The sequence below is a fragment of the Cnephaeus nilssonii genome (genome assembly GCF_951640355.1).
Source record: "Cnephaeus nilssonii genome assembly, chromosome: 12".
In the NCBI taxonomy this organism is placed as follows: Eukaryota; Metazoa; Chordata; class Mammalia; order Chiroptera; family Vespertilionidae; genus Cnephaeus; species Cnephaeus nilssonii.
Genome location: NC_137083.1, coordinates 58,443,712 through 58,468,663, shown reverse-complemented (window position 1 = coordinate 58,468,663; position 24,952 = coordinate 58,443,712). Strand labels below are relative to the sequence as shown.

The 24,952-nt window shown below is 39.4% G+C and overlaps 1 protein-coding gene across 3 annotated transcripts in view; it reads left to right on the top strand.

Moving 5' to 3' along the window:
- Window positions 1-24,952, top strand: part of EXOC4 (exocyst complex component 4) — a 731,450-nt gene that overhangs the window by 305,471 nt on the left and 401,027 nt on the right. For all 3 annotated transcript variants that reach the window (XM_079786328.1, XM_079786329.1, XM_079786330.1), the window contains exon 10: window positions 23,672-23,768. In XM_079786328.1, the coding sequence (XP_079642454.1) occupies window positions 23,672-23,768 (97 nt within the window). The remainder of the gene's footprint in view (window positions 1-23,671; window positions 23,769-24,952) is intronic.

The window sequence follows — 24,952 nt, the reverse complement described above, 5'->3', positions numbered from 1 at the left end:
GAAGTCCAGCTGTCAGGTCTATAATCAGGAGATCTTTATGGATGGAAGCTCCTGAATCCCTCCTGTTGTGGACTCTTCAGTTCGGTTTGCTGTTAGTCATCTGCCTGGTTATATCCCCGAGAGACTGTCCCGGTGACAGTGTATGGAAACGTGGTGGGTGTATACCCATCCTCTCCCTTGCTTTTAAAATTAAGAAATAGTTTATGTGGAATTTTTTTTCATACACCTCTTTGTGATTGGGGTGGTTGGTTTTTCAGGGGTAAAAAAAAAATCTCAGATTGGTTTTTTAGTTAATTGAAATGCTGAATGTTGATGATTATTGTGGGCTATAGTACTCATTGATAGTCATATTATTTCTAGTCAGATAAATTTCTTCCTTTTATTTGTGGAAAGATTTGGTGGACATTATCTGGTGAGATAAAGCTGTCTTTTGAGATGTTTGGAGATAGTGTGTGTGTGAGAGATGTATGTGTGCACACATGAATATATATATATACACACACACATACACACACACACACAGTGTGTATATATATATATCTACACTAATAAAAGAGAGATGCAAATTGACCATCACTCTGCTACACCCACCAGCCAATCAGAAGGGAATATGCAAATTAGAAGGACAAAGATGGCGGCTGCCCAGCTGCTCCAGGTGCAGAGTGGCCGGGTGGAGCAGGACGCCTCCTATGAGAGGGAGGGCGGCGGGGGGTGGGGGGCCAGGAGGGCGAAGGGATCTACAGGAGCGGCACTCTGGCTGCAGTGAAGACGAAGACTGCAGACTCCAGAGTCTGCAGCCAAGACCAAGACGGCAGACTACGACCGGAGCGAAGGCCTGGGTCCCCGGTGCCAGAGGAAAACCGGTGCTGGAAGCCAAGGGAAGGAAGGCCTATTGCACGAATCTCTTCGTGCAACAGGCCTCTAGTATATATATATATATATATATATATATATATATATATATATATTTAAAAGTTAACTCATTTTCTCCAATTCTAATGCACTATAGATCACTCTGAATTGTTCTTTATTCACCATTATATGCACATTACTGGGAGGAGATCATCTTTATAAATGTATACAACATTCAGTGTAGCCTCTTCCTCTCTGTGTCTCCCCTCCCCTGTTCTCTCCTAGTTGCGGGGAGAGAAAAGCCCTGGAAGAGGGTTGAGCAGACGGGATGAACCGTCAGTTTTCTGCCACTTTTCTTTCCTCCTCTTGATGAAGGAGAACAGCTCTGCTGTGCCCACTCCAGCCACAGTAGCAGTTTTGGCAGCTGCTGTGTCTTACGGCGTGATCTTGGCTTTGCCATTTTGCCAGGACACAACCTATGTAGATATGGTGGCTGAGTTAAGTCAAGCTCCAGGCTTCCTGAACATCTGGGACTTGTGTCTTTTGCCAGCAGAGACTTGGCACCAAAAAATGCTCTCACCCCAACTTCTGATTTGAAGAAAGCCTTCAGCCCACCTCTGGGACAGGGGCAGTCCAGTCCGGATCCTGCACCTGCCTGCCCAGCGGGCCACCATCACACAGGTTCCCGCTCCTGTGCTTTTGTGGACTAGAGAACCTTAATTGCGTGACAGCATATGCCCGAATGGCAGTGCGTATGTGTGTGGGCACGTGCATGTGTATTTGTATAAATACACAGTCCCATATGTACAGCTGCCGTAAGGTGCCATAAACAAATTTTATCTATAGAATGTGTTATATGTAAACTTTTAGAGTTCTGCTAAATTGGGTCCAGCATGATGCCGACACACTGACTTTTATGAAATTGGTTTTCATTAAAGTCTAAGGTTATTCTTGTGTTGGCAGTGGCTTTGATTAAGCACTGTATTAGGGTCACATCCTAGAATAACAGCATTTTGAAATCCCTGGCTGTTTTTGAAAGACTTGTGATTAAAGTTCTGGCTGTTTTCCCATGATTACTAATGTCTGCTGAGGGTTGAGTTTCCCCGGTTGTTATTGGCAGTTCAGTTGTGTGGCAGCCCCTTGCGCTTTCTTGCCAATATCAGTGGCATTCTCTTGGGGAAGTGATTTTGCATTGAAATGCAAGAGCTCAAAGCTGTAACAAAATTAACTCAGGGTATGGGGTTTCTGATGTGACTACAGAGCTAGAATGGGAATGTTTCCTAAAGACTAATTTATCTGTGATTGAATTGCAGACCAAACAACGGGCCATGATGAGAAGGGAGAGAAACCCATCGAAAAGAGATTATGGACAGACAGGTTGAGGAATACGATATTGCAGGGTGAAATCTAGGCAGTCAGATATTGTGGCTTTGGCTGGGTTTTCTTCTTGACGGGGTGTTCTGTGCCTGGGCATGAGCACCAGGCAGCAGCACACTTGGGAGCCCTGTGCTGTGTGGAATGGCCTCTTTGCCTGCTGGTGGGATGTGGGAAATGAGCTCATGCTATGTGGACTGGAGAACCTTAATTGTAAAAAATAAATAAGTGTGTATGCATGTTGAGGGAAAAGTCCCCCAGGTTATAAGATATACTGTGGAGTTATGATCATCTAATAAAAGTAGTTATTGAGTGTCTACCACTGCCCCAGTTAATGATTGAAAAAATGTCACATTTTAAAAATTAAGAATATTGAACATGAGATATTTTCTTCAGTTGCTACCAAATTAAAATCCTACATAATTTTATTATTTTCGTTACGGGTCTTTTATCTTTGGAAATTTTAGGACTTGGATATTTGATTTCTACCCATGTAGGTTATAAATTTCTTGAGGGTAAGGCATCGTACCTTGGGCTTTTAGTGTTCTCTCACTGTGCCTTACACAAAATAGTTTTGTAATACCTGTCTGTGGATTGGTTTAGAATTTACCATTTGTACTCTACAAGAAATAACTTTAAAATTCAAATGCAGTGTTATACAAATACCTAAATAAATAAAAGTAACTTCCAAACATAAAGAAGTGACACACTTGGTCGTCTTACTCAGCTCTTTTTCATATTTACACCAACTTCAGGACTGATTTCAGGATAGGACAGTGGACTTTGGGTCTTACCTCTGCTTCTCTTTCACACATCATTAGTCACTGATGTCTGAAGAAGCGAGAACAGTCAAATAGTAGTAGATGTTTATATATATTCTAGAGGCCCAATGCACAAAAGTCGTGCAAGGAGCTCGGCCCTCGTAGGCGTGGCAGCTTGCCTCGGCCCTTGCAGCCCTGGCTTCATCAGGAAGGTTGTCTGGAAGGTTGTTCGGTTGTCTGGTCTAATTAGCATATTACCCTTTTATTATTATAGATAGTGTCCCCCAAAATATATACTAGTACACACACTTTGAATAATTACAAAGGCAGGATTTACTAAAATACATTTCTGTTTCAAAATTGAGCTATCAGTTGTTAAAGTGTGCATACATTTTTGGGGTACACTCACACATATACGATTATCAGATATTGTTATACAAGAGCAAACAAAACAAAGTTCTTATCTTTTATTATATTTATTTTATTTTATTATAAATGTTTTTATTGAGATAAAATTCACATGCCATAATACCATTTACAGTGTACAATTCAGTAATCTTTAGTAAGTTTACAGAGTTGTGCAACCACCACCACTGTTATCATCTCCCAAAGAAAGCCCTCTCTGTTAGCAGTCACTCCCCATTTCTCCTTCCCTTGGCCCCTGGCAACCACTGATGCATTTTCTCTTTCTATTCTAGATAGTTAATGTAAATAAAGCCATCAGTATGTGGTCTTTTGCATCTGGTTTCTGTCATGTAGCATGTTTTTAAGGTCCATCCATGTTGTAGCATGAATCAGTACTTTATTCCTTTTTACTGAGATAAGGAAGACTACTGAAGATAAGTAAGAGGTGGGAAATGGGTCAGAGTTTGTTTTTGGACATATTAAATTAGAGCCATGACTATTAGAATCCCAGTGGAGATATTGATTAGTCAACTGGACATAAAAGCCAGGAGTTCTAGAGAGGTCTGGACTGGAGATATGAGTTGAGGAGTCATTAGCCTGTAGGTGATATTTAAAGCCACCAGGTTAAATGATATCCTCTATGGCTTGTTTCTAGAGCACAAAAAGGGTTCAAGGGTTGACCCCTGGGGCACTTGAAACAAAAGGTCAGGAAGTTGAGGAATCAGTAAGAAAATGGAGGACTGCCCTAACTGGTTTGGCTCAGTGGATAGAGGTTCGGCCTGCGGACTGAAGGGTCCCCGGTTCTATTCTGGTCAAGGGCATGTACCTTAGTTGCGGGCACATCCCCAGTGGGGGGCATGCAGGAGGCAGCTGATATATGTTTCTCTCCCATCGATGTCTCTCTCTATCCTTCTCCCTTCCTCTGTAAAATAATCAATAAAATATATTTTAAAAAAAGAAAATGGAGGGCTAATTAGTGAGTAAGGAGAAAAATCAAGAGATTATAGGGTGAAGAAATCATTCCAGAAATTATAGGGTTAATTGTGTCAACTGATGTTTCTAGAGCCAAGAAGAAAAATGAAGATTGAGAATCATTTATTGACTAAGACCATATAAGAGGGTAGCTTCCAAGCTACCACCAAAAGAGTGAACTCAAGGACCCCAGAGCTGTCTGTGCATATTCCTGGTAATTCCCATGGCTCTTCATCCTCCACAGCCTTTACAGCTCACCTCTGAAGTCTGTGCCATCTCACCATGCCCTTATCTCATTCACGCCAGTCACTACACAGAGTCCAGAGTTCCCTGGTTACCATACATCTGCAGACCCTTATCCCTCTCCGTACATCTACATTTCCCTCCTTTGTCCAGTGTCTGAGTTTATCCATCTCTTTTTTACAAATCCCATATATCCCTAACACTTTTATTGAATGACCCTTTAACCTTCTTCCTAGAGCAATTAGAACTAAAATCCATCTCACCTTTGAGAGCCCACTTCCTTGCTGCTGTTTTAACTAGTGGCTCTTTTCTTTCCAGAGACACAATAGTGTTACCGGACTAAAGGAGTCTGCACACACGCATCAAAGCCCAATAAAACACGAACAGCAGTTTGCAGCAAAGACAGTAGAGGTTTATTAAGGACCACGCCCGGAAACACCTGAGTTAGTGCTTCAGGGGATGGGTTATATAGGGGGAAAATTATTAGTCATGGTGGCTAAGGGAGTTGGGGTCCTGGGCTCTACCACATTGGTTGGGGCCAGGGTAGGGAGTAGTTGGTCATTGCATCAGATTCTGATGTTAGCCATGGCCTACTTCTGTCTGGTTTCACAAGGTGGCATCTGTAGGGTCTTTCTGCTTTCATGGGCCTGGGGCTGAAACACATCTGAGGTTAAGATGCTATTGGACCTAAACTCTGTCCTCTTGATTAACAGACCTGAGGCTTTTTCTTAAGAAAGTTTGATGCTGCCCTAACCGGTTTGGCTCAGTTGATAGAGCTTCGGCCTGCGGACTGAAGGGCCCTAGGTACGATTCCACTCAAGGGCATGTACCTTGGTTGCGGGCACATCCCCATTGGGGGGGGGCGGGGTGCAGGAGGCAGCTGATCAATGTTTGTCGTCAATGTTTCTAACTCTCTATCGCTTTCCGGTCCTCTCTGTAAAAAAAAAAAAAAAAAAAATCAATAAAACATATTAAAAAAAAAAAAAAGCAAGTTCGATGCTGATCAGAACCTGATGGCCTAAGGGCTTAATGGTAAGGGAGGGGGTGAGCAGTTAGTGCAAAGGTGGGGGATCTGGTTGAAAGAGGCGAGTGAATCACATTGCTATTAGACTGGACAAAGCTGGCTGGAACAAAGAGTTCCTGCGCAGTCACAATAGGCATCTTCCTTGCGTCTTCCAGACCATTTCTTTCTCTTCTCCCTAAAAATTCCCATGCCCTCAGATGATTCCCTCTGCCATCATTCCTTGTTGTTATTTACAGACCTAGGATCCTTTCATCTTGTCCCTAGAGGTACATCACGCACAGTGTGTTTGCTAATAATAAAGTAATTGGCTTGCCGAGTTTGGGCGAGTATCAGTGTACAGCCTGGCTTCAATGTATTTTACAATAGCACGGACAGTTTTTTGGGACCAGTGTTTTTGAAACATTAGTAAATATGGAAGATGACAAACACATTAGTCAAGCTCCTGCTGCACTGACCTGTTCTTTAAAAAATATGCATGCATTTTAAGGGTTTAAGACGTTGAAAGGAGAACTGAGACCTGTGTCAGATATGCTGATGGAGTGATGACGTTGAGGAAATGGAAGCTCACCCTTTGTGCTCCAGTGAGAGTAAAGGCACCGTGCAGCTTTCTGAGGCAGATGGGAAGTGAACAACTAATCAATCAGGTTGGGAAACAGTGAAGAACAACTTATTTCAATGCATATGGTGTTGGATCTTAGACAAGATAGTATTGGGAGTAAAAGTAGATTAGGCAGCATCAGAAGGACAATTTACCCAAGCGTCATCTACATAACACTGTTTAAATCCATCTCATGGCACCAACTCAGAAATTCAGTAAATAAATAAGGGCACCACCAGGAGCCTGGGGGTCTCCGTGGAGTTGTACATGAAAGAGACCAGAGTGAAATTGTATTACCACAAGCATTCTGTGATCATCCTAATATCTCTTTCTCTATTGTGCTCTAAGCAGATTAGAAGACTGCGATTGCTTTATAGACTTCTTATAAGAAGCATTAGCAGCAGAAATGCAAATCGTTATAATGGACACATTTGCATCAGTGCTTGTGAATCTGCTTTATGCTTGGAACATCTGCTCTTTGGTCATCTCTTGTTCACAGAGTGATAAAAAGTGGACCATTGCATAAAACTACATACAACTTAAGTATAAAAGTAGATTTTAGAAAAGCAATCAAGCATGACTTGATTTAAATTTAATATTTGCTAAGTAAAGACGTGGGGGCAAATAAGCAAAATTTGATATCCTTAAGTAATTTTAAGTTGTCTTTTATTAACATTTAAAATTACAAGTGGGGTAAAAATTTTTCCTTTGCATCTTTTTAAATAAAAGCATTTTTTTTTAATAAAGGCATATATTTTTAGTAGAATATATGCTACAAATTCAAGTTGTTAAAGTCTCAGCAGAATTTTCCTGGGAGTTTGTTTAATCTTTAGTTCAATGCATAACAATTTAATCTGAGTTTGGGACTATTTTTTTGGTTGGGTAAATAGAGAACAGGGATGGAAATGTATTTTCCCTTGGTAAAAACAGGAGAGGATGCATCTCGTGCATTTCTTCTCTTACATTTTGCAAAGAGACCTAGGTCAACACTGTGTTGATTATGTCATTTGAGTTGGTGGTAATTTCTTTCTGCCTTCACAGAATGGTTTTATATTTATTGTGCTCATCAGCTGTGGAACACTGTATTAAAGCTAAAGGCATTATCTTGAAATGGGTAAAAATGCCCTGCCTTCAACATGCCCTGCGTTCAAGGTAGTCACAGTTCCTGGAGAGAGAGGGCACCATATGTAAAAGCTTCAAGATGTGTGGCTCAGTGGTTGAGCACTGACCCATGAACCAAGGTCACCATTTCGATCCCCAGTCAGGACCCTTGCCCAGGTTGCAGGCCCTATCCCCAGAGGGGGCATGTAAGGAGGCAGCTGATAGATGTTTCTCTCCCATTGATTTTTCTCTCTCTCCCTCTTCTTTCCTCTCTCTCTAAAAATCCATTAAAACAATGAAAATAAAGATGAAATAAAATATTATAGTGAAAGATGCATGAGATCAGTTCTGCAAAACAGTCATTTGTTCTGGGCCCAGAATCTAAAGATTTTTTCTCCAGTAAACATGCCACCAACTTGTACCAGTCACGTTGCACTTTTAGCCGCTTATGGTTTGCAAGGTTGCGGTGAGCATGTGTTAGGTCAGGTGTTCCTGTGGTTGGATACTTTTGAATGCCACCTCTGAGCAACTCTTACTAAATCTAAGGCTTCTGGTAGTAGACATTGAGTGTCACGCCATGAAGCCTGCTCTTTGCCTATATCCTGGCTTCCTGCGTGCGTGCTGTTCGCCAGGCCTGAACTCAGCAAAACCAATTTGAAATAACTAGAGGTGGGTGTTTACCCTGAGGGACTTTCCTTTAATAGGAGGAAAGTTAAGGTTATAAGGTATCTGTGCAAGGTCAATAAAGGACCCTTGGAAGGCCTTGTTGCTCATATAAGTACTTTTGAGATAGAGAGCAATAGCTACAATTTTGTCCGAGTAGTTAAATTTCATTATCCTTCAGTTGTTAATTCTGATAAATATGTATGTCATATTCAGGGGACATGCTGGAACAGGATTTATGACAGTTTTTACTAAAGACTCGAGCGGACCCAGGAAAAGTAATATATGGTTGTTATCTGTGTTAAACATATATATTCTATATACTCATTATCCATATTTAATAGTTATCACAATTATATCTTATTTGTTTCATCTCCCATTTTCTTTTTCTTTTTTCTTTTTTGTGAAGTATTTTAAAGCAGTTCCCAGATATCAAGTCATTTTAGCTCCATGTGCCTGAAGATGCATCTATATATCACAATGTAAAAATACTATGATGTTACTCAAGTGCTGAGACGCAGCCGTCTGGAAGCTGCGGGACACCATCCAGACTAGACGGCCCATTCTCCTGCCTGTGAGAGGAAATGCACACTTGAGAGGCCCATAGAGCAACAGTGTTCACAGAGAAAACCAGGGGATAACAGAGACAGGTTTGGGGATCAGAGAAATGTCGGATCTCAATCAGGAGCAAGGAAATTCGGAATATAATGAGGCGGAGGATGGTTGGTAATGGTTAGGTTGTTTGTATCCAAGGAGATGGACCAATGAAACAGGAACAAGAGGTGCAGTGGGCCTTGGGCAGAGTGGCCAGAGGTTTTGTGGCCTTTGGTTTGGTTGATGGTGGTCCCAGTTCTCTGTGCTGCGTGGCAGAGAGAGTCGAAGGAGACAGACTAGAGACTTGGTTTGGGGAAAGATATGAGTGGTTTTTTGAAGCAAGAGTTTTTGTCAGGATAAAAATTGAGGATAGGGTTGTGTTAGAGATTATTCTGAGTTTTTAAAAACACGATCTCAAATTTGCATTAAATTATACCCTGTTCTGCTCCAAGTTTTTAATAGCTTCCCATTGTACTTAGGATTAAAATATCTATTTTTTGTAACATGACCTCGCAGGCCTCTGCGAGCTGGCTCTCCTCCTCCCCTCCCTTTACCCTCCTTTTCCTCACTTGCCCTCTACTTTGTATGCCCAGGAAGGACTTCCTGAGAACTGAGAGCGAGGCAGGTGAGTAGAGACATGAACGCCATAGGGAGCCACCCATGTAGACCTGGAAGAAGAAAGTGACAGAGGGAACGGGATGACCAGAGGCCCGAGGCAGATGTGTGCATGGTGTGTTCACAATAGAGGGGCCTGTATAATGAACAGAGTGAGACAGGGCATAGTAGGAGAGGATCCCAGAAAATTACAGCGACAGACAGTATAGCGTCTTCCAGGTAATTGTGAGGAGTTGGGCTTCTATTCCAAATGAGACAGGAAGCATTTGGAGCACTGAGGCGCGAGGAGAGCTGGATTGGCCTTACATTGTAAGAGCATGTCCCTGGCTGGTATTCTGAGATCCCCTGACAAGGGCAAGGACTGACGCAGAGGAAAGTGTAGCAGTGGGCGTTGGGAGAAGTCGGGGGCCTCGATGTTTTGAAGACTGAACCAACCAGGTTTTCTGATGGGTTGGATGGGAGGCATAAGCAAAATAAGAGAGTGAAAATGATACAAGGTTTATCATTTAAATACGTTGATGTTCTTACCATGCCAGGACCTTGTGCAATGCCTGTGCATGGTTGGATGGAATAAAAACTTATAGAATGTATTTGAATTTAATCTGCCTTCAGTCTTTTTGTCCTAGCCTTGCCTTTGTTCTCTATTGCTGGAGTGGTACTTGAATGTTGGGATGAAAAATGTTTACACTGAAACCTTGTCCACGGACCATCAATTTCCAGGCCTAAGTTGCGTTGTCTCCTATCTTCAGAGTCTTTTTGTTAGTAACCTCTGCCCATCTCTGCTCCGTACTGAGCTAAATTGACAAGTCATTCTTTTGTACATTTTGTTTTAATAAAAAGCCTTGTCTATATTTTAGATTTTTGAAAAAACATTTAAAAAGCAGATTCACCAATCTTTAAAGAAATACAAAGGCAAAGTACTTTTCCAGGAAGGGGTTTTAGCAATAATTTTATATGATGTATTTAGAAAATGTTGATAAGTAGCTCCTTTGTTATATGATTGAGTCACAATTTTTTATCAGCCAAATGGGGTATTTATTGAATACCAATATTAGGGACTCTGTACCATGTGTTATCTTTGCCAATCTGCTTTCTTGTATTATTAATATCAGGCTACTTTGTAGGGAACAATGGCATATTTTATCTGCCAAACAACTGTAACTTCACATGTCATCCTGGATTTTATTAGGCTTATTATGTAAGTCGGCTTCCAAGTTCAAGAGGGATAGATCTATCTTAGTGAAATACTATTTTTTACATTCTCTTGCTATATTTTATGATAGTTTTGTTTCTCACTTTGCTTTATTTTTTTATACCCCAGTTAGAACATGAACTTCTTCCGGTCATGCATTATGTTTATTAGTTATGTTTACATCATCACGAGCCCACTCTTAGGCACGAAGATGTCAAGTTCCTGATTATAGGTAGAATTCAATTAAATACATTGTTTTTTATTGATTTTTTTTTCAGAATTGCTTCTTTAGAAACCATTGGTTATAGTGATTTATTTAAAATTCTGATACCTATCTGGGATGAATAATTGAGAAACATTTTAGATTAAAATTGCAGAGACATGCGATGAATTTTGCCCATTTTGTCATATTCAAGGCAGTATCTAACATGCTTACCCTAAAAGAAAGAGAGCATAAGATAATCCTAATTAGATGGTGTAAAAATGTCAACCCGAGATGATACAAATTATTTTTTCCTGAAGCATAACTAATATCCCAAAGCAAAAATACAGTTCATTCTTATTTAAAATCCCATTAGAATTATTGCATATGAAATCTCAATGATTATAATAATTGGCATAAATTTCTACTTGATAAAGGTACTACTATATTATATTCTACAGTATCAGAAAATGTAAATAAACCAAATGGATAGAATATAGTATAAAGGAAATATATAATCTAGGAAATATAATTTCATAAATGCAAGGGTTTCTCAAGAGTACACTGTCTGGTTCATTCTCCTTATTCTATTGGTAAGAAATAGGTGGCTCAGAGTACTGAGCAACTTAATCCCTTATAATTATTTGATATCAAAGTTAAGAGAAGTTCATTCTTCTAATAATCGGATTTTATAATCGATACCAAATTGTGCTTTACTATATATTGTTATATTTCACTATCTCAAGTTAATTCAAAATATTTAAGGCAAGAACTATATTCCACTCTACTCTCCAGTTTACTGTGAGGATTGATTAAAAACAATGACAGGGATATCCGAATAGAATCCAAAGACACTTTCACTGGAGTAATTGAATTCTGAGGGGGAGTTATTTGTAGACTATTCTGTAAGGAGTAGATTATATGAAGACTTCTCTTTTCAGCAGTATGATTGAGATCTTTGTAGATCCTTCCATGAAAAAATTTAAAATGTTGGATAAAACACTTAGCAATTGCTTTGATAAAGTTGCAAAAAGTTATAATTACAGGAAGCAAAAAACAAAACAAACCAAAAAAAAAACATTTTGGAGGAAGTACTTCTAAAGTCAGTTTTCACTTTGAAGGTTTTGTCAAGCCCAAGGAAACTTGCAAGGCATATGAGAACAAGAGCAAAGCCCAGAACCTAGCCAACCTGGGGAGTCTAGTACCAAGAACCCCCAAACTCCACATAGAGTATATGGGCCATCTAGAAATACCACCCCTTTCCCATAACCACCTTTAAGGCACTAAAAAAATTGATAACCTTGGCACAGGCCAAAGGGAGGAAAGCTCTCTAGAGTTTTGTTGCCAAACTGTATATCCTTTGTGTGATGTGAGAAAATCTCAAAGTGAGAATTTAGTTTAAAGTGGGTTCTGGGTTGGTAGTTTCTTTATATGGATAAGCAGAAGCTATTGCTAACGTTTTCTGGTGGAAACTACCTTTAAATCAGGCCTCAAATAATTGTTACAGATACATTTCTAAGTAATGTGAGCTTATAAAACACACGTGCATGCACACACACGGTACACAACACACAGGAAAACAGGTTCCAGGCACAAGATTCAGCAGAGATGAGAGATGAAAAATCAGATCAGCAAAGACTTCTAATATCGCAATTATAACACATATAATACAGGCTTACTAGTATTTAAAAATATTATTTTCATTAATAAACTTTTGCCATAATGGTATTTGCCTTTTATATCTTTTTCTTGCCTTATTACAGTGTGTATATATTTTTAATGGCCACATCATATTTTGGTTATAATGTGTTTGTGTGTATGTTTGTATCAATTATCAATGTGTGTGTATATAACCAATTTCCTATTGCTTTGCAATTTAAGTGAATTTTTTTAGTTTAATATATTTTTCTGTGATGAATATCCCTGTTGCCAAATCTTAAATTTACCCATGATATTATTTTTTACTGAAGATGTGAGGAAATACCTAGAACTGGAATTTTGAGCTCCAGTAATGTGTAAATGTGCTTTATACCAATTATGACTGATAAAATGGAAGTAAAAATTTTGAGAATAAGTACAAGATATAAGTGTTCCAGCAAAATGTGGAGCAGATATTATTGGGAAAATTCACTAGTTTGTGGTTTGGTGTGTGGCTGACATTGAACTTACTGCATTTAATGAAGGACAGAGTTCAAGGCAAACAGAGAAGACTCGTCTTTTTTAAGGTTGTTGACATTATTTCAATTGCAGATGAATGAGAGGGTTGTATTTCTTTTTTTATCACTAGTACTCCATTGGGGTGAAAAAATATGTTGGCCATTGGAGATCTGCAAGGGTTGGCCATTTCAAATAAATTGTAAAATCCTGATTATTTTTATCAATTATTTGCTGAACATAGGGTATGCATAATCCTGTATTATGCTCTATTTATATACAAACAGAGAAAAATGCATCTGCCAGCTATAATTTTTAGTGTTGATCATCTCATGGTTAGCTGGCTTAGAAGACCAATTTAAATTCTGTGAGAATATTGCAGGAGTTTTTGCCTAAAGTGCCTGGAAAGTTGACTATTGCTAATTAAACCTAAACAGTGACTGTGGGTTTTCTAGTCAAGTTATTTAAAGCCACCTGTGCCTCGGTAATGCACATGCTTCCAATGAGCCGTGGCGTAATGCTGTTTCTGTTAGGATGCCAGCACTGATAATCTGTGTCTGTAAGCTAACTGCTGCCATGTTCTGCAATTTGTATTTGGACTCTACATTTGTTCTTAAAGAACCCTTCATCTCTGCCACTTCCCGTAGTCATTTTGGCTTATTATACTTTTTACCTGTCATATTGTCATATCAATCCCTTCAAAATAACATCTTTCCAACTTTGCGAGTGTGAAGACAGTGACAGCATTTAGCACTATCATTTCTTTCTATGAACTAGTGTATTTATGCCCTATTCATTTCCAGTGGCCCGGGCTTCAACATAGACCATTTCACAGGCAAAATAAGATTGATGGGCTCAATCTGTTTTCAGGTTGATGCTTATCCGCATCATAAATCTACCACTCAGCTGGCAAGCCATCATCGAAAGCCCCCTGACCAGGCAAACATACGTGCTAGGTCAACACTGAGAAGGGCTTATCTGATCAGAGAGAGGCACTGCATTCTGTCCTCCTTCCTATCACTCTTGCTTTACTTTAACAAGAACCACTGAGCAAACAGTAAAACCTTCTGCAACCTGAAACTTGAGTGAGGAGGGAAACCTTACTGTCTGTTTTAATCATAGGTGATGAGCCAGCACAGTGGTCAGCAAACTGTGGCTCGCGAGCCACCTGCGGCTCTTTGGCCCCTTGAGTGTGGCTCTTCCACAAAATGCCACGCGCGGGCGTGCACGTACAGTGCGATTGAAACTTCGTGGCCCATGCACAGAAGTCGGTTTTTGGCCTGGGCGAGTCTATTTTGAAGAAGTGGTTCTAACACCGAGCCAGACTCAAGGGGCCAAAGAGCTGCATGTGGCTCGCGAGCCGCGGTTTGCCGACCACTGAACCAGCAGATACTTAGTTGAAAGAGTACAGATCATTTCCCAGTTGTGCCAATTCCCAAATGCATCTGCTCTCACCTGTTATAGCTGGTAATGCTTCCTCAGGAAGCAGGAGGGAGACCTGGGGCTGGTGGGAAAGGGAGAACAAAATACACAATGTGGGCAAAAGTAGGTTTATCGTTGTGAGTACAAGAAACGCTGTTTATTCTCGTATTATTATTTACTTACTAATTGTGTTTTTTTCCATGCGAACAGCTGTAAACCTACTTTTACCCCACCTCATACTTCCTCTGTGTGCTGTCATTCAACCCTCCCCCCGCCACCCCCTTCCCAGATTTCTTTTTTAAACAATTAGTTATTTAGAACAACAGCAGTGAGCATTAGGGTGCAGCCTCTTTGGAAAATAATCTGGCAGTTGCTCAAAATGGCAAACATAGTGTTATCAGATGGCCCAACAATTCAAATTCTAGGTCTATGCTGAAGAGAACTGGAAACATACATCCATACAAAACTCGTACATGGATGTTTATGGTAGCATTGTTTATAATAGCCAAAGAGTGGAAATACACAAATGTTCATCAGTAGATGTGATATATACATACTTTGAAATCTTATCTCACCGTAAAAAGAAATGAAGTATGATTTATGCTACCACCTGGATGAACTTGGATAACATGCTAAGTGAAAGAAACCAGACACGTGATACATAAGGTAGGGGACTCCAGCTTACACACATGAGAATATCTGAGCCAGATATATCTGACTAGCCACTAAGCATGTTGAATAGATTCAAGAAAATTAAAACTAGGGAATCGGTTACAGAGTGGAAGGAAAAGGAAGAATCAATGCATTTCCTTATGTAACCTTAGAACAAAGCAAGTGGGAGGATAATGTCAGGATAGGAATGCTCCTCAAAGATGGTCAATTCAAGTTCCCTTGTGCCTCCGGATCACCATTTAAAAACATGCACGCAGTGACTGGATCCTTTGGTAATTGGCTCAGATATCTTACATTTGCTCTTCCTAGAGAGCACGCCACTTCAGACTCCATTGCAGAAAGTCAGTGCTGTTACTAGTGGAGCCTTTTTTGACTTACGCTCATGGAAGACTCCAGGTGAGCACGTTTTACTGGTGGTTCAGGATGAACTCTTATTAACCTTAAAATGTGTTGCTTCATTTTTGTTGTGGTTGCTCCTTGTCATTCTGTACTCCAAAACCTCTTAAACAAGTTATTGTTAGGAAGATAATTAAGAAACAGATTTTTCTGTTTTGTTTTTTTAAACTGAGAGACCACCCCAAATTAATAGATTATTATAAAATTCACTTGCTATATAGGAGCTAGAATATGTTCAATTCTTAAACAAAAGAATATGATTTTTATTTCTTTATAAAAAATATTTAATGGTCTTTTACCAGAAATCCGGGAGAAAGGATCTTACTTGAAGCAAAACTCAGGTGAAGTATGTCCTTCCTAGCAGTCTGCTCAAATCAAATTTCTAACAGATACAGGATACTGCACATACATATATTCTATTGTTCTTCACACTTCAAACCACGCACTATTTGTCCTTCTCACAATAGCTTACCATTAGACAGTCCCTAATTTAGATTGCATCTCTTTCTCTGCCTTACACCTCTAGAGAGTACCCATAGGAGTGACCCCTTCTTCCTCTGGGCTGCAATCCTTAGAATTCCCCTCCCTCCCTCCCTTCTTCCCTCCCTCCCTCATTCTCTCCCTCCCTCATTCTCTCCCTCACTCCCTCCCTTTCTCTCTTCCTTCCTTCCTCCCTCCCTTCTTTCCTCCCTCCCTCCCTCCCTCCCTCCCTCCCTCCCTCCCTCCCTCCCTCCCTCCTGCCCTTCCTTTCTCCCTCCCTCCCTCCCTTCCTTCCTTTCTTCTTTCCTCAGTCTTACCCTACTCCCAAATTCTTTAAGTAGGAAACATCAAACTTACTGCCCCCCTGGCCACCATGCCATTTCTAATTCAGGGGAGGGCTGCCTGTGGTTGCAACTACAGGGAAAGGCAATGAAGGCTTTAATTCAAGGTATGTCCCTCTAACTGCAACCTCCCATTTTCTTCACATTTTCTCTCCTCTGATTCCAGCCATAAATACTCTTTGATCTTATAGAGACCCCAGGTGTCAGCTTCTATCATTTTCTTCAGTCAAACCCTTTCCAAGCCTAATTTATTTTCTCACCAAGCTTTGACCCATCTATGGTTAATCACTTTAATTTCTTTCTCACTAGAACCTTCAACACTTTTTATCCCTTGTTTTCACCACTTCTAGGTGGTAAATCCTTAACCCTGGCTCTCAAAGTGTTTCTTCTTCACTCTTATTTCTGCTTTAGAATATTCTACAGCTATATGGCATTGCTATAAATTTCAGTTACTGTATCTCACCTGTGCCCTCTGCAATATAAAAGGATTGTCAAGGAATCCTTAATAGTTTTTCTCCCCCTCCTTTCAAAGATTAGTTCAGTTCATCACCTCTCACCTTAAGCCTCCACCCCACTAAGTTAATTAAGCCTGAATTTACATAACTAACTGCTATAGTTAGTGTTGATTCCATAGAAAATGCATTTTGTTAAAATCACCATAAAATCAGGGTTTACTCTTCCCTATTTTAGAATATTTCTGTATCACTTGTCATTTATGTCACTTTATTCTACTTGTGAGTTTCTTGGGAACCTAAAATGACATTAAGTATGTATAGTTGGGGGGAAATTGTTTGAATACTGAACCTACCATGTGTATGACCTTGATCAAGATACTTTGCTCCCAACACCCTCAATGAGCCTCCATTTCTTCATCTCTGTGATAGGTAAGGGTATTACAGGGGTATTTTTAAGGTTAAGTGAGACATTTTATGTAAAATGTCTAGCACAGTAGCAGTTTCCTAGTAGATGAGTAATAAATGAATCTGCTTTCTCCTTCATGACCTTCTCTCTACATATTCTGTGTAGTACTTGACACATCTTAGTTATCTACTGTACAACATTAAAGCTAGCTACCCAGGAATAAAATGTAATTGGGCAATGAAATATAGGCAAGACATTTACTTTTCTAATGGTGTAGATAACTCATTTGTTTCTATTTGGAAGGTTCTTTACAAATAATGTCTTAATCAATATACTTTTTCAGGACTTTATTGAAACTAGGATTCCTTATTAAACATACTTTATGTAAAACATAACTGCTGTTTGTTCCTCAGTGCTTTGTACTATGAATTCACTTGGACTAACAGAGACATTATTATTTTTTGTTTGTTTGTTTGTTTATTTATATAGTCATTCAACAAATACTTACTGAGTATGCATTACATGCCAGAAACTATTCTCATCCATTAACAAAGTAAAATTATTGTTAATAATTACATATTTGGTGCCCAGCCCCAGTGGCTTGGTGGTTGAGCATCAGCTTATGAACCAGGAGGTTATGGTTCAATTCCTGGTCAGGACACATGCTTGGGTTGCAGGCTCCATCCTCAGTTGGGGACATGCAGGAGGCAGCCAATCAATGATTCTCTCTCATCATTGAAGTTTCTGTCTCCCTCTCCCTCTCCCTTCCTCCCTGAAATCAATGAAAACACACTAAAACAATAGTTACACACTTGGTGAGAGTTGAGTCAAGATGACCCTTTCCTTGAAAGGGCTTGTTGCCTGGATTCCCCCTCCCTGCCCCCGCCCCCCAACAGCACCTTACTCATGAGCAATAGAATGTCCTCACCAATCCCCATTTGCTTGACTTGACTGTGATTGTGAGTTATTTGAGTGTAAGAAAAAGTACTTTACCTTCGTTTTCTTCTTAATTTAGTACCAAACCTCAAGCTCATATATAGTCCCTTTTTACAAGTTTGTTGGTAGTGCTAGTAGCAGCAGCAACAGCATTAAATCATAATGATAATTTGTGCTTTAAAAATGGGCACTTACCAAAGAGCTTGATCTAGAAGAACCCCTCTGGCAAGGTGAGGGCTGTGAATTCAGGGAATTCTTCGACCATTCAGCTGGCTCTTAGGGCCAATTAAAGACCGTATTTATTGATGCAATCAGCAATTCCATATTTATTGTACTGAATGCATGTTTACAATCCTTAGAAAGTATTTATGAAGCGAAGTGTGTGCTGCAAAAACCTTCCGCTTTACCGTGGTTCTTTTCTGTATGGAAAGGCCAAGTTCAATTGAGAGCCCATGACAAACGCCGGCCGGGGCGTGCCGCCTCTGCAGCTCAGCAGAAGGGACCTCACATTCTCTAGTTCTCATCTCAGTGCTTGGCACAAAGCATTCACCACTGGAACACCAATACTTTTAATAATGATTATTTCTAATTGAAAGTGCAAGAGTGGATACAGTAATTTTATTCCATTGTGCTGTGTTCTCTGCGGTTTTCTAAGCTTTTTACTACAATAAATCTGCTCTCAAAATATGGCAGACAGTTTAGGCTCATTAAAGGCTTGTATATAGACTTGTATAATGTTTCCTATAGTAGCAAGAATAACATTTTTTGAATTTGGAGGTTTTGTATTTTAGTGTATGTTCCAGTGATGGTGTGTGTGTGTGTGTGTGTGTGTGTGTGTGTGTGTGTGTGTTTCTGATCAGTAAGTCCTTGACTGCTTGATAATTCTCAAAGGGAAATTAGACCACCATTTATTTGAGATACATTAGGTGTCAGACACTGTCCTGAATGCCCTTGAGTATGTTATCTTACTTAAACATCATCAAAGTCTTTGAAAGAGTTTATTGCAATCTGTATTTTATAAACAGAAAAGCTGTGGCTCAGAGAATTGAAATAATTTAATAGTAAGTAGCTGATGTGGGGTCTGGCACAGATCTTTTTTATTCTTCCCACTGTACTATAGTTCTCTCAGTGAGAACATTTGTTTCCATTTTTTTTCTGTGGTTTTGGTTTTTTATTTATGTTCTGCTAAAATGACTATATTTATTATAAATGACATCAAATTCTAGTTGGGAGAATCAAGGAATACTAGGTGTACCAGTTAATAATGGCAGATTTTGTAATAAAAGAAAACATGGTAATTTCAAGAGAAACATCAAAAGTGCTTTATTCAAATTAATATCCATCGCTTGCTACACATTTCCCCCACCTTTCATGTAATTTGTGGATACTGTCCCAATAGAACTTTTCTTGTTTTGAGGCAAACCATTCAGAGACCCAATTTTCCACTTCTTTGTACATTTTGAAGTGCTGCTCAGAATGTGTGTGCCATCAATCAGAACAAGTGGTGAATACAGCGGGTGGGTTAATACTTCCCAGGCAAGATCTTTTAACGTGTCTTTAACTGGTTTTGAAGTGTGTGATGGTGCGTCATCATGAAGCAAAATTACTTTGCCAAGTCTTCTGGCCCATTCTGGTCATTTTACGATCAAAGCGTGGCTCAAATTGATTATTTATTGTTGGTAGCGATCAGTATTAATGGTTTCACCTGGTTTTAGAAGCTCATAATATACCACACCTTCCTGATCCCACCAAACTCAGAGCATTGTCTTCCTTCTGAAGCGCTTTGGCTTTGCAGTTGATGTTGATGGTTGACCTGGATCAGCCCATGATTTTGTGCATTTGGGATTCTCAAAATAAATCCACTTTTCATCGCCAGTCACAATTCGATGCAAAAAAGACTTTTGTGCCATTGAAGCAACATTTTACTGATGACTTTTCGCTTTTCCATTTGTCTTTTGTTCAGTTGATGTGGCATCCATTTTCCTTCCTTTAAAATCTCTCCTATTGCTTGTAAACGATCAGAAATTGTTTGCTGAGCAATGTTTAATCTTTCTGCAAGTTGTTTTTGAGTTTGACACGAATCTTCATTCAATAATGCTTGTAATTGTTGGTCTTCAAACTTTTTCGGTTGACCTAGACATTCTTTGCCTTTCATATCTAAATCATCACCTTTAAAGCATATAAACAAGCGTCACAAGTATCTTGAGATAGAGCATGTTCACCATAAGCTTCCCGAAGTATACGATAACTTTTCTTCAAAATAATGAATGAAAACTTCCCACAAATGCTTTTTTTTTGGCACAAAATTCAACATTTTTAAGTGTAAAAATATTGATGATGTTAACACCTTCAGCAAATTTGACATATGAAGTTTTGAAGCTTGCAGTCAATACAACAAAATAGCGTACATATCAAATTGCATATATATCAACATATGTGTAACTCCATCTATTGAAAAACATCCGCATTATGAACTGGTACACCTAGTAAATAAGTTTGGGAGTTCTTTATCTATAAGGAAATGAGTTCTAAATGAAGGACTAACTGCGAGCTCTAAGAGGCTGTCATCTCTACAGTCGTTGGGTGGCCTGGGTGCCTCTTGCCACCCTGTCCTCATTGTCAGAAACAGGAAATGTGGCCAGGGCATTTCTGCCCCTCCTTTCTGCGGAGCATATCTTCTCCTTGTAATGCTATTGTCAGTCTCCCTGCTCCCCAGCCATCCATCATCATTTACCGTTTTCTCTGGTGCCTATCACCTGGCCTCTCCAGCCCAGAGAGACTGTAGCGTAATGAATGGCGGGAGGGAGAGGCTCTGGGCCATCCTGTGCTCTTCTCAGGATTGAACAACGTGCTCCCTAGGACTGTTCATGGCAGTAGCTCCTTGATTATGGGAAGGCGCCTAAGGACTGCCCAGCCTGGTTGCTCGCCCAGATGTTAGCCGGCTAGAATAAATCTCAGAGCACAGAGATTCACAGGCTGTATGGTCTTTGGCCACAGCCTTTACCTTTGGTTGTGTCAGCTCTGTTTTCAATAATATTTCCCCTGGGTCAGTGCTGTTTATTGGAAATTAGTAAGCGAGGTTAAAACTTGTGGTCTGTAAGGAGGACATCTCAGCGAATACAGTGTAGCTGGCCCTTGGTAGCAGGACTGGAGTAACGAAGAAGTTCTTGTACGTGAAATTGCTGTTCAGCTTCAAGTCTCTCTCCTTTTTTTTTTTTTTTTCCATATTTCTGCCCAAGCTTTCAGTAATCCTTTGCCTATAGCTAACAAGGATTTAGAATAAATGACTGGAGGTGGGTAAATCAGGTCTGTATTTAATTATTGAATACCAAAAATCACAGAACATCAGAATTTTTAAAAGCCTTTGGAGATCATGTAGTCTTTAAAAAGATATGCTCACATCTAGTAGATTTAGGCATTATTTCTTGTGTGCATTCATTTATTCAATAGCAAGTTATTTATGTTGTCTCTGGAGTGTAGAATATAACCAGGTTTCTTCTATACACCCGCCCCCCATTTCCTTGGTGATTCAATTGTGTCTAGATTTTGTGATCTTGGAAGGGGAAGTTTTGATAAAGGGGGCATATTGACTGCTTCTTTTTTTCTGTCTGTGACTATCCAGGGACCTCGGAGGAGGATTTTTATAAAGGAGTAGTGTTTGTGCTGGTCTTGATGCTCTCCTTTAACTAAGCAGAACAGTCATATCACTGATGCAAAGATAGTACAATAAGATGGATTTCTTTCTAATGAGAAAAAATAGCTCATGCTTTAGACTTAAGCGCTGAACATGCCATTATATTTTCTGTTTTTCTTAAGACAGACCTTGCTCTGATTAGTTGGTGGAAACAACTAATCCAAGTGGGATTTGTCTAGACTCTGGTGCCCCTGGGAACTCTTGAGGATCTGGGCTATGGATTTCTGAAGCTTCACATGTTTTTACCAGTCAATTTCCAAGATGCCTCAGAGACCGTTAAGATAGATAATAAATCAGGTGAGATTAAGCTGTGTTTGGTATCATGCAAAGAACTATAATTAGAAAGAAAATGTTTAATTTAGAAAAAAGAATGGAAACATTGTAAATGCAGATTGTGAAGGTTTTGAGAAGCCCATTTTGAGGCCTGTATCTTTCCTATCAGAGTCCTGAAACTCTTAAGAAATAACATAAGATAGATGAAAGATGAAAATTACTTTTATATTGATATAGGCCAGATAGAGAGTCGAGTGAGTGTTCTAAATGAACATCAAAATTAAACTGATTTGCACACTCACTCACAGAAGGTGCTGGACCACTTGTCCTTCTCTGATAAGGCAGAAGCTTTCTTACTAAACTTAGCAAGACCACACGGATTCATGCACCAGTGGGGTCCCTCGGCCTGACCAGCTGGGATCAGGCCGAAACTGGCAGCCTGACATCCCCCAAGGGGTCCCGGAGTGCGAGAGGGCACTCTGCAAAGTTGCTGTCCTCAGGAGCTCCTGTGTTGAGCGTCTGCCCCCTGGTGGTCAATGCACGTCATAGCTACCAGCCAGTCGGCCAGTGGCTTAGGCTTTTATATATAGAGATATCATTCGGTTTCAAAAACGGAGTAAAGGGGTTGCTGAAGCAAGTATGCCCAGCTTTTTCATCTCAATTTTACCAGAGGAGTTAGTTCACTTTCCCTGGAGTGGGTTAAAGATGGAGAGAGGTCAGGGATTGCATTAATCGAGCTTCATTTTAATGGGAAGAAATATGAGCATTGGGGGGTGGAAGGAGAGCATTTCTCCCAACACCCTAAAATACACATTGTTTTCACATACTAAACTCTCTGTAATTAGGATATATCTGTAATCAATGGCATCTTAATGGCTGTCCAGCTGAAGACAGTCATAATGACTTGTTTTGCCTCAGTGTGTGGGAGTTGAGTGACTATTCCTCATACTATGACTCTGTATTTCAGATAATGAACCTCTTAAGGACCATTTGAGGAATGAATATGAGTCTTGCTTAGTACAGGGACATGTTTTCTTTAGATCTTCTGACGGCATCAAGAACATATCAATATATTAAACCTGGCAGAGTGGATATCAATCAGCAGCTTGAAATAAAGTACTGAAACACTCCTTTAAGAAACTCACTTGCTGACAATCTTTAGAAAACAAGGGTAGTGACAACCCTGAGTCATTCAGAAGAGCTGGACTCTGAGTATTCCATAGTTTTAGGAATATCTCAACCAGTTTATTTTTCTTATATCTCCTTATTACATGTGTATGTGAGACTTATGGTAAACATCCACCTATTTTAAAAGGAGCTTTTCAGTAAGAAAAAATAAAGATCCTAAGTGATAAGGAAGCATTATCTAGTTTAATTAGCAGGACATTTCTCCCCTTACTGTTAACCTAAAATAATAGCAGATCTTTCAATCAGTGGGATCTTAGATTTGATGAAATACAGACAGTTGAGTTCATTTGGGTCTCTGCTCCAACCTTTACAACTCTGGACAACTTTGAATGGCAATTCTCTTCCCTTAAAACTTTCCTGTGCTGTACTGTCCAAGATAGATACTGGTGGTTAGAGAGCAAGAGCTATACCCTTGCACTTTTTCTTGAAATATACTCTTTATTTTCACTGTGCTTCCATGAAAATGCTCCTTCATAGTTTATTTAATGTGGAAGGCTAGGCCAAGTCATTCCAAATTGTTTTGTAGATATAGAAGGCAATTGTTTTCAAAGATGGTTCTTCTCATGCCCCCATAACATTTATCTAGATATGCTTGGTTTATTTCTTTGTAATATTTCTAAAAAACTAAATCTCTATTTTTTTTTCTTTTTTCTGAAAGGGGGTCCTGATGACAATTTAATAGAAGGTGGAGGAACAAAATTTGTCTGCAAACCTGGAGCCAGAAATATTACCGTCATATTCCATCCGCTACTAAGGTAAGTCCAATCCTGTGTAGTCACTGAAGGTCAATACTTTCATTATTGATGCAGATGTACGGAATGCTAATAGGTCAGTCAGCATTGAAACGTCATAAAAAAGAAAACTTGCTCCATTTCTTAGGGCCTCACTATCAAAGTGGTCAATAGAATAAATAATGTCAACCCCACTAAGTAGCTGCTTGTTCTCAGGAGAAATACTTCATAAATACTTTAGACTTTCTCTCCTACTCCCTGTCCCTGCTCTTCTCCCTTCCCCCATCTTTTCCTTCCTCTCCTTATGTATTTCAGAGATTGGCAAACTAGGGCCCATGGGAGAGGGCTAACCTGCCACGTGTTTTTGTAAATACATTTTTATTGACACACGGTCATGCTCATTCATTTATGTATTGCCCATTGCTGTTATTGTGCTACAGTTGCAGCCATGAATATTTGCAGCAGAACCCATATGGCCCATAAAGCCTAAAATACTTACACTTCGGCTCTTGACAACAAAAAATTGCAGACCGGTGATCAGTCTCACTAATTTACACTAATTACTCAGATTTCCTTTGAGAATTGGCAGGTCTCTGAACAAATATGACTTATAAAACTAAAGACATTATATCAGTTAAATACATGATTTTTATATGTTGAAGGAAAACTTGATGGTGACTATTACAGTGCTCAGTTTATTGTGATACTATGATGTAAGAAAGTAAGAATCCATGAGAGTTCTATTTAAAAAAAATTGTAAGCCGTAAGTACCATTAAAAGGGTGCTTTTTGGGATGAGAGAAGGGGGTTTGTTCAATGGATCTAAAGTTTCAGTTTTGCAAGTTCTTGAGATCTGTTACAACAATGTGCATATGGTTAACACTTACTGTAATGCATCCCTGAAAGATGTTAAGATGGTAAATTAAGAGTTTTGGCTACAATAAAAAAAGAGAACTTTTGGGACTAATATAATATCTAATATATATAATATCTAATGTAATATTAGTTATATGTTTTCCTTGGTAATAACCAGTGTATATTTTTGCTGTATTTTCATACAATGAATAAGAAACCCTTGAATTCATTAAAAGTTAGATACCTCATATCATCATGTTAACTTTCTCAGGTAACTTCTATAATATTTGAGGCATTTGGATTAATCGTTAAACAGATGCTACTGAATTGGTCAGAGATAATACTATATGTACT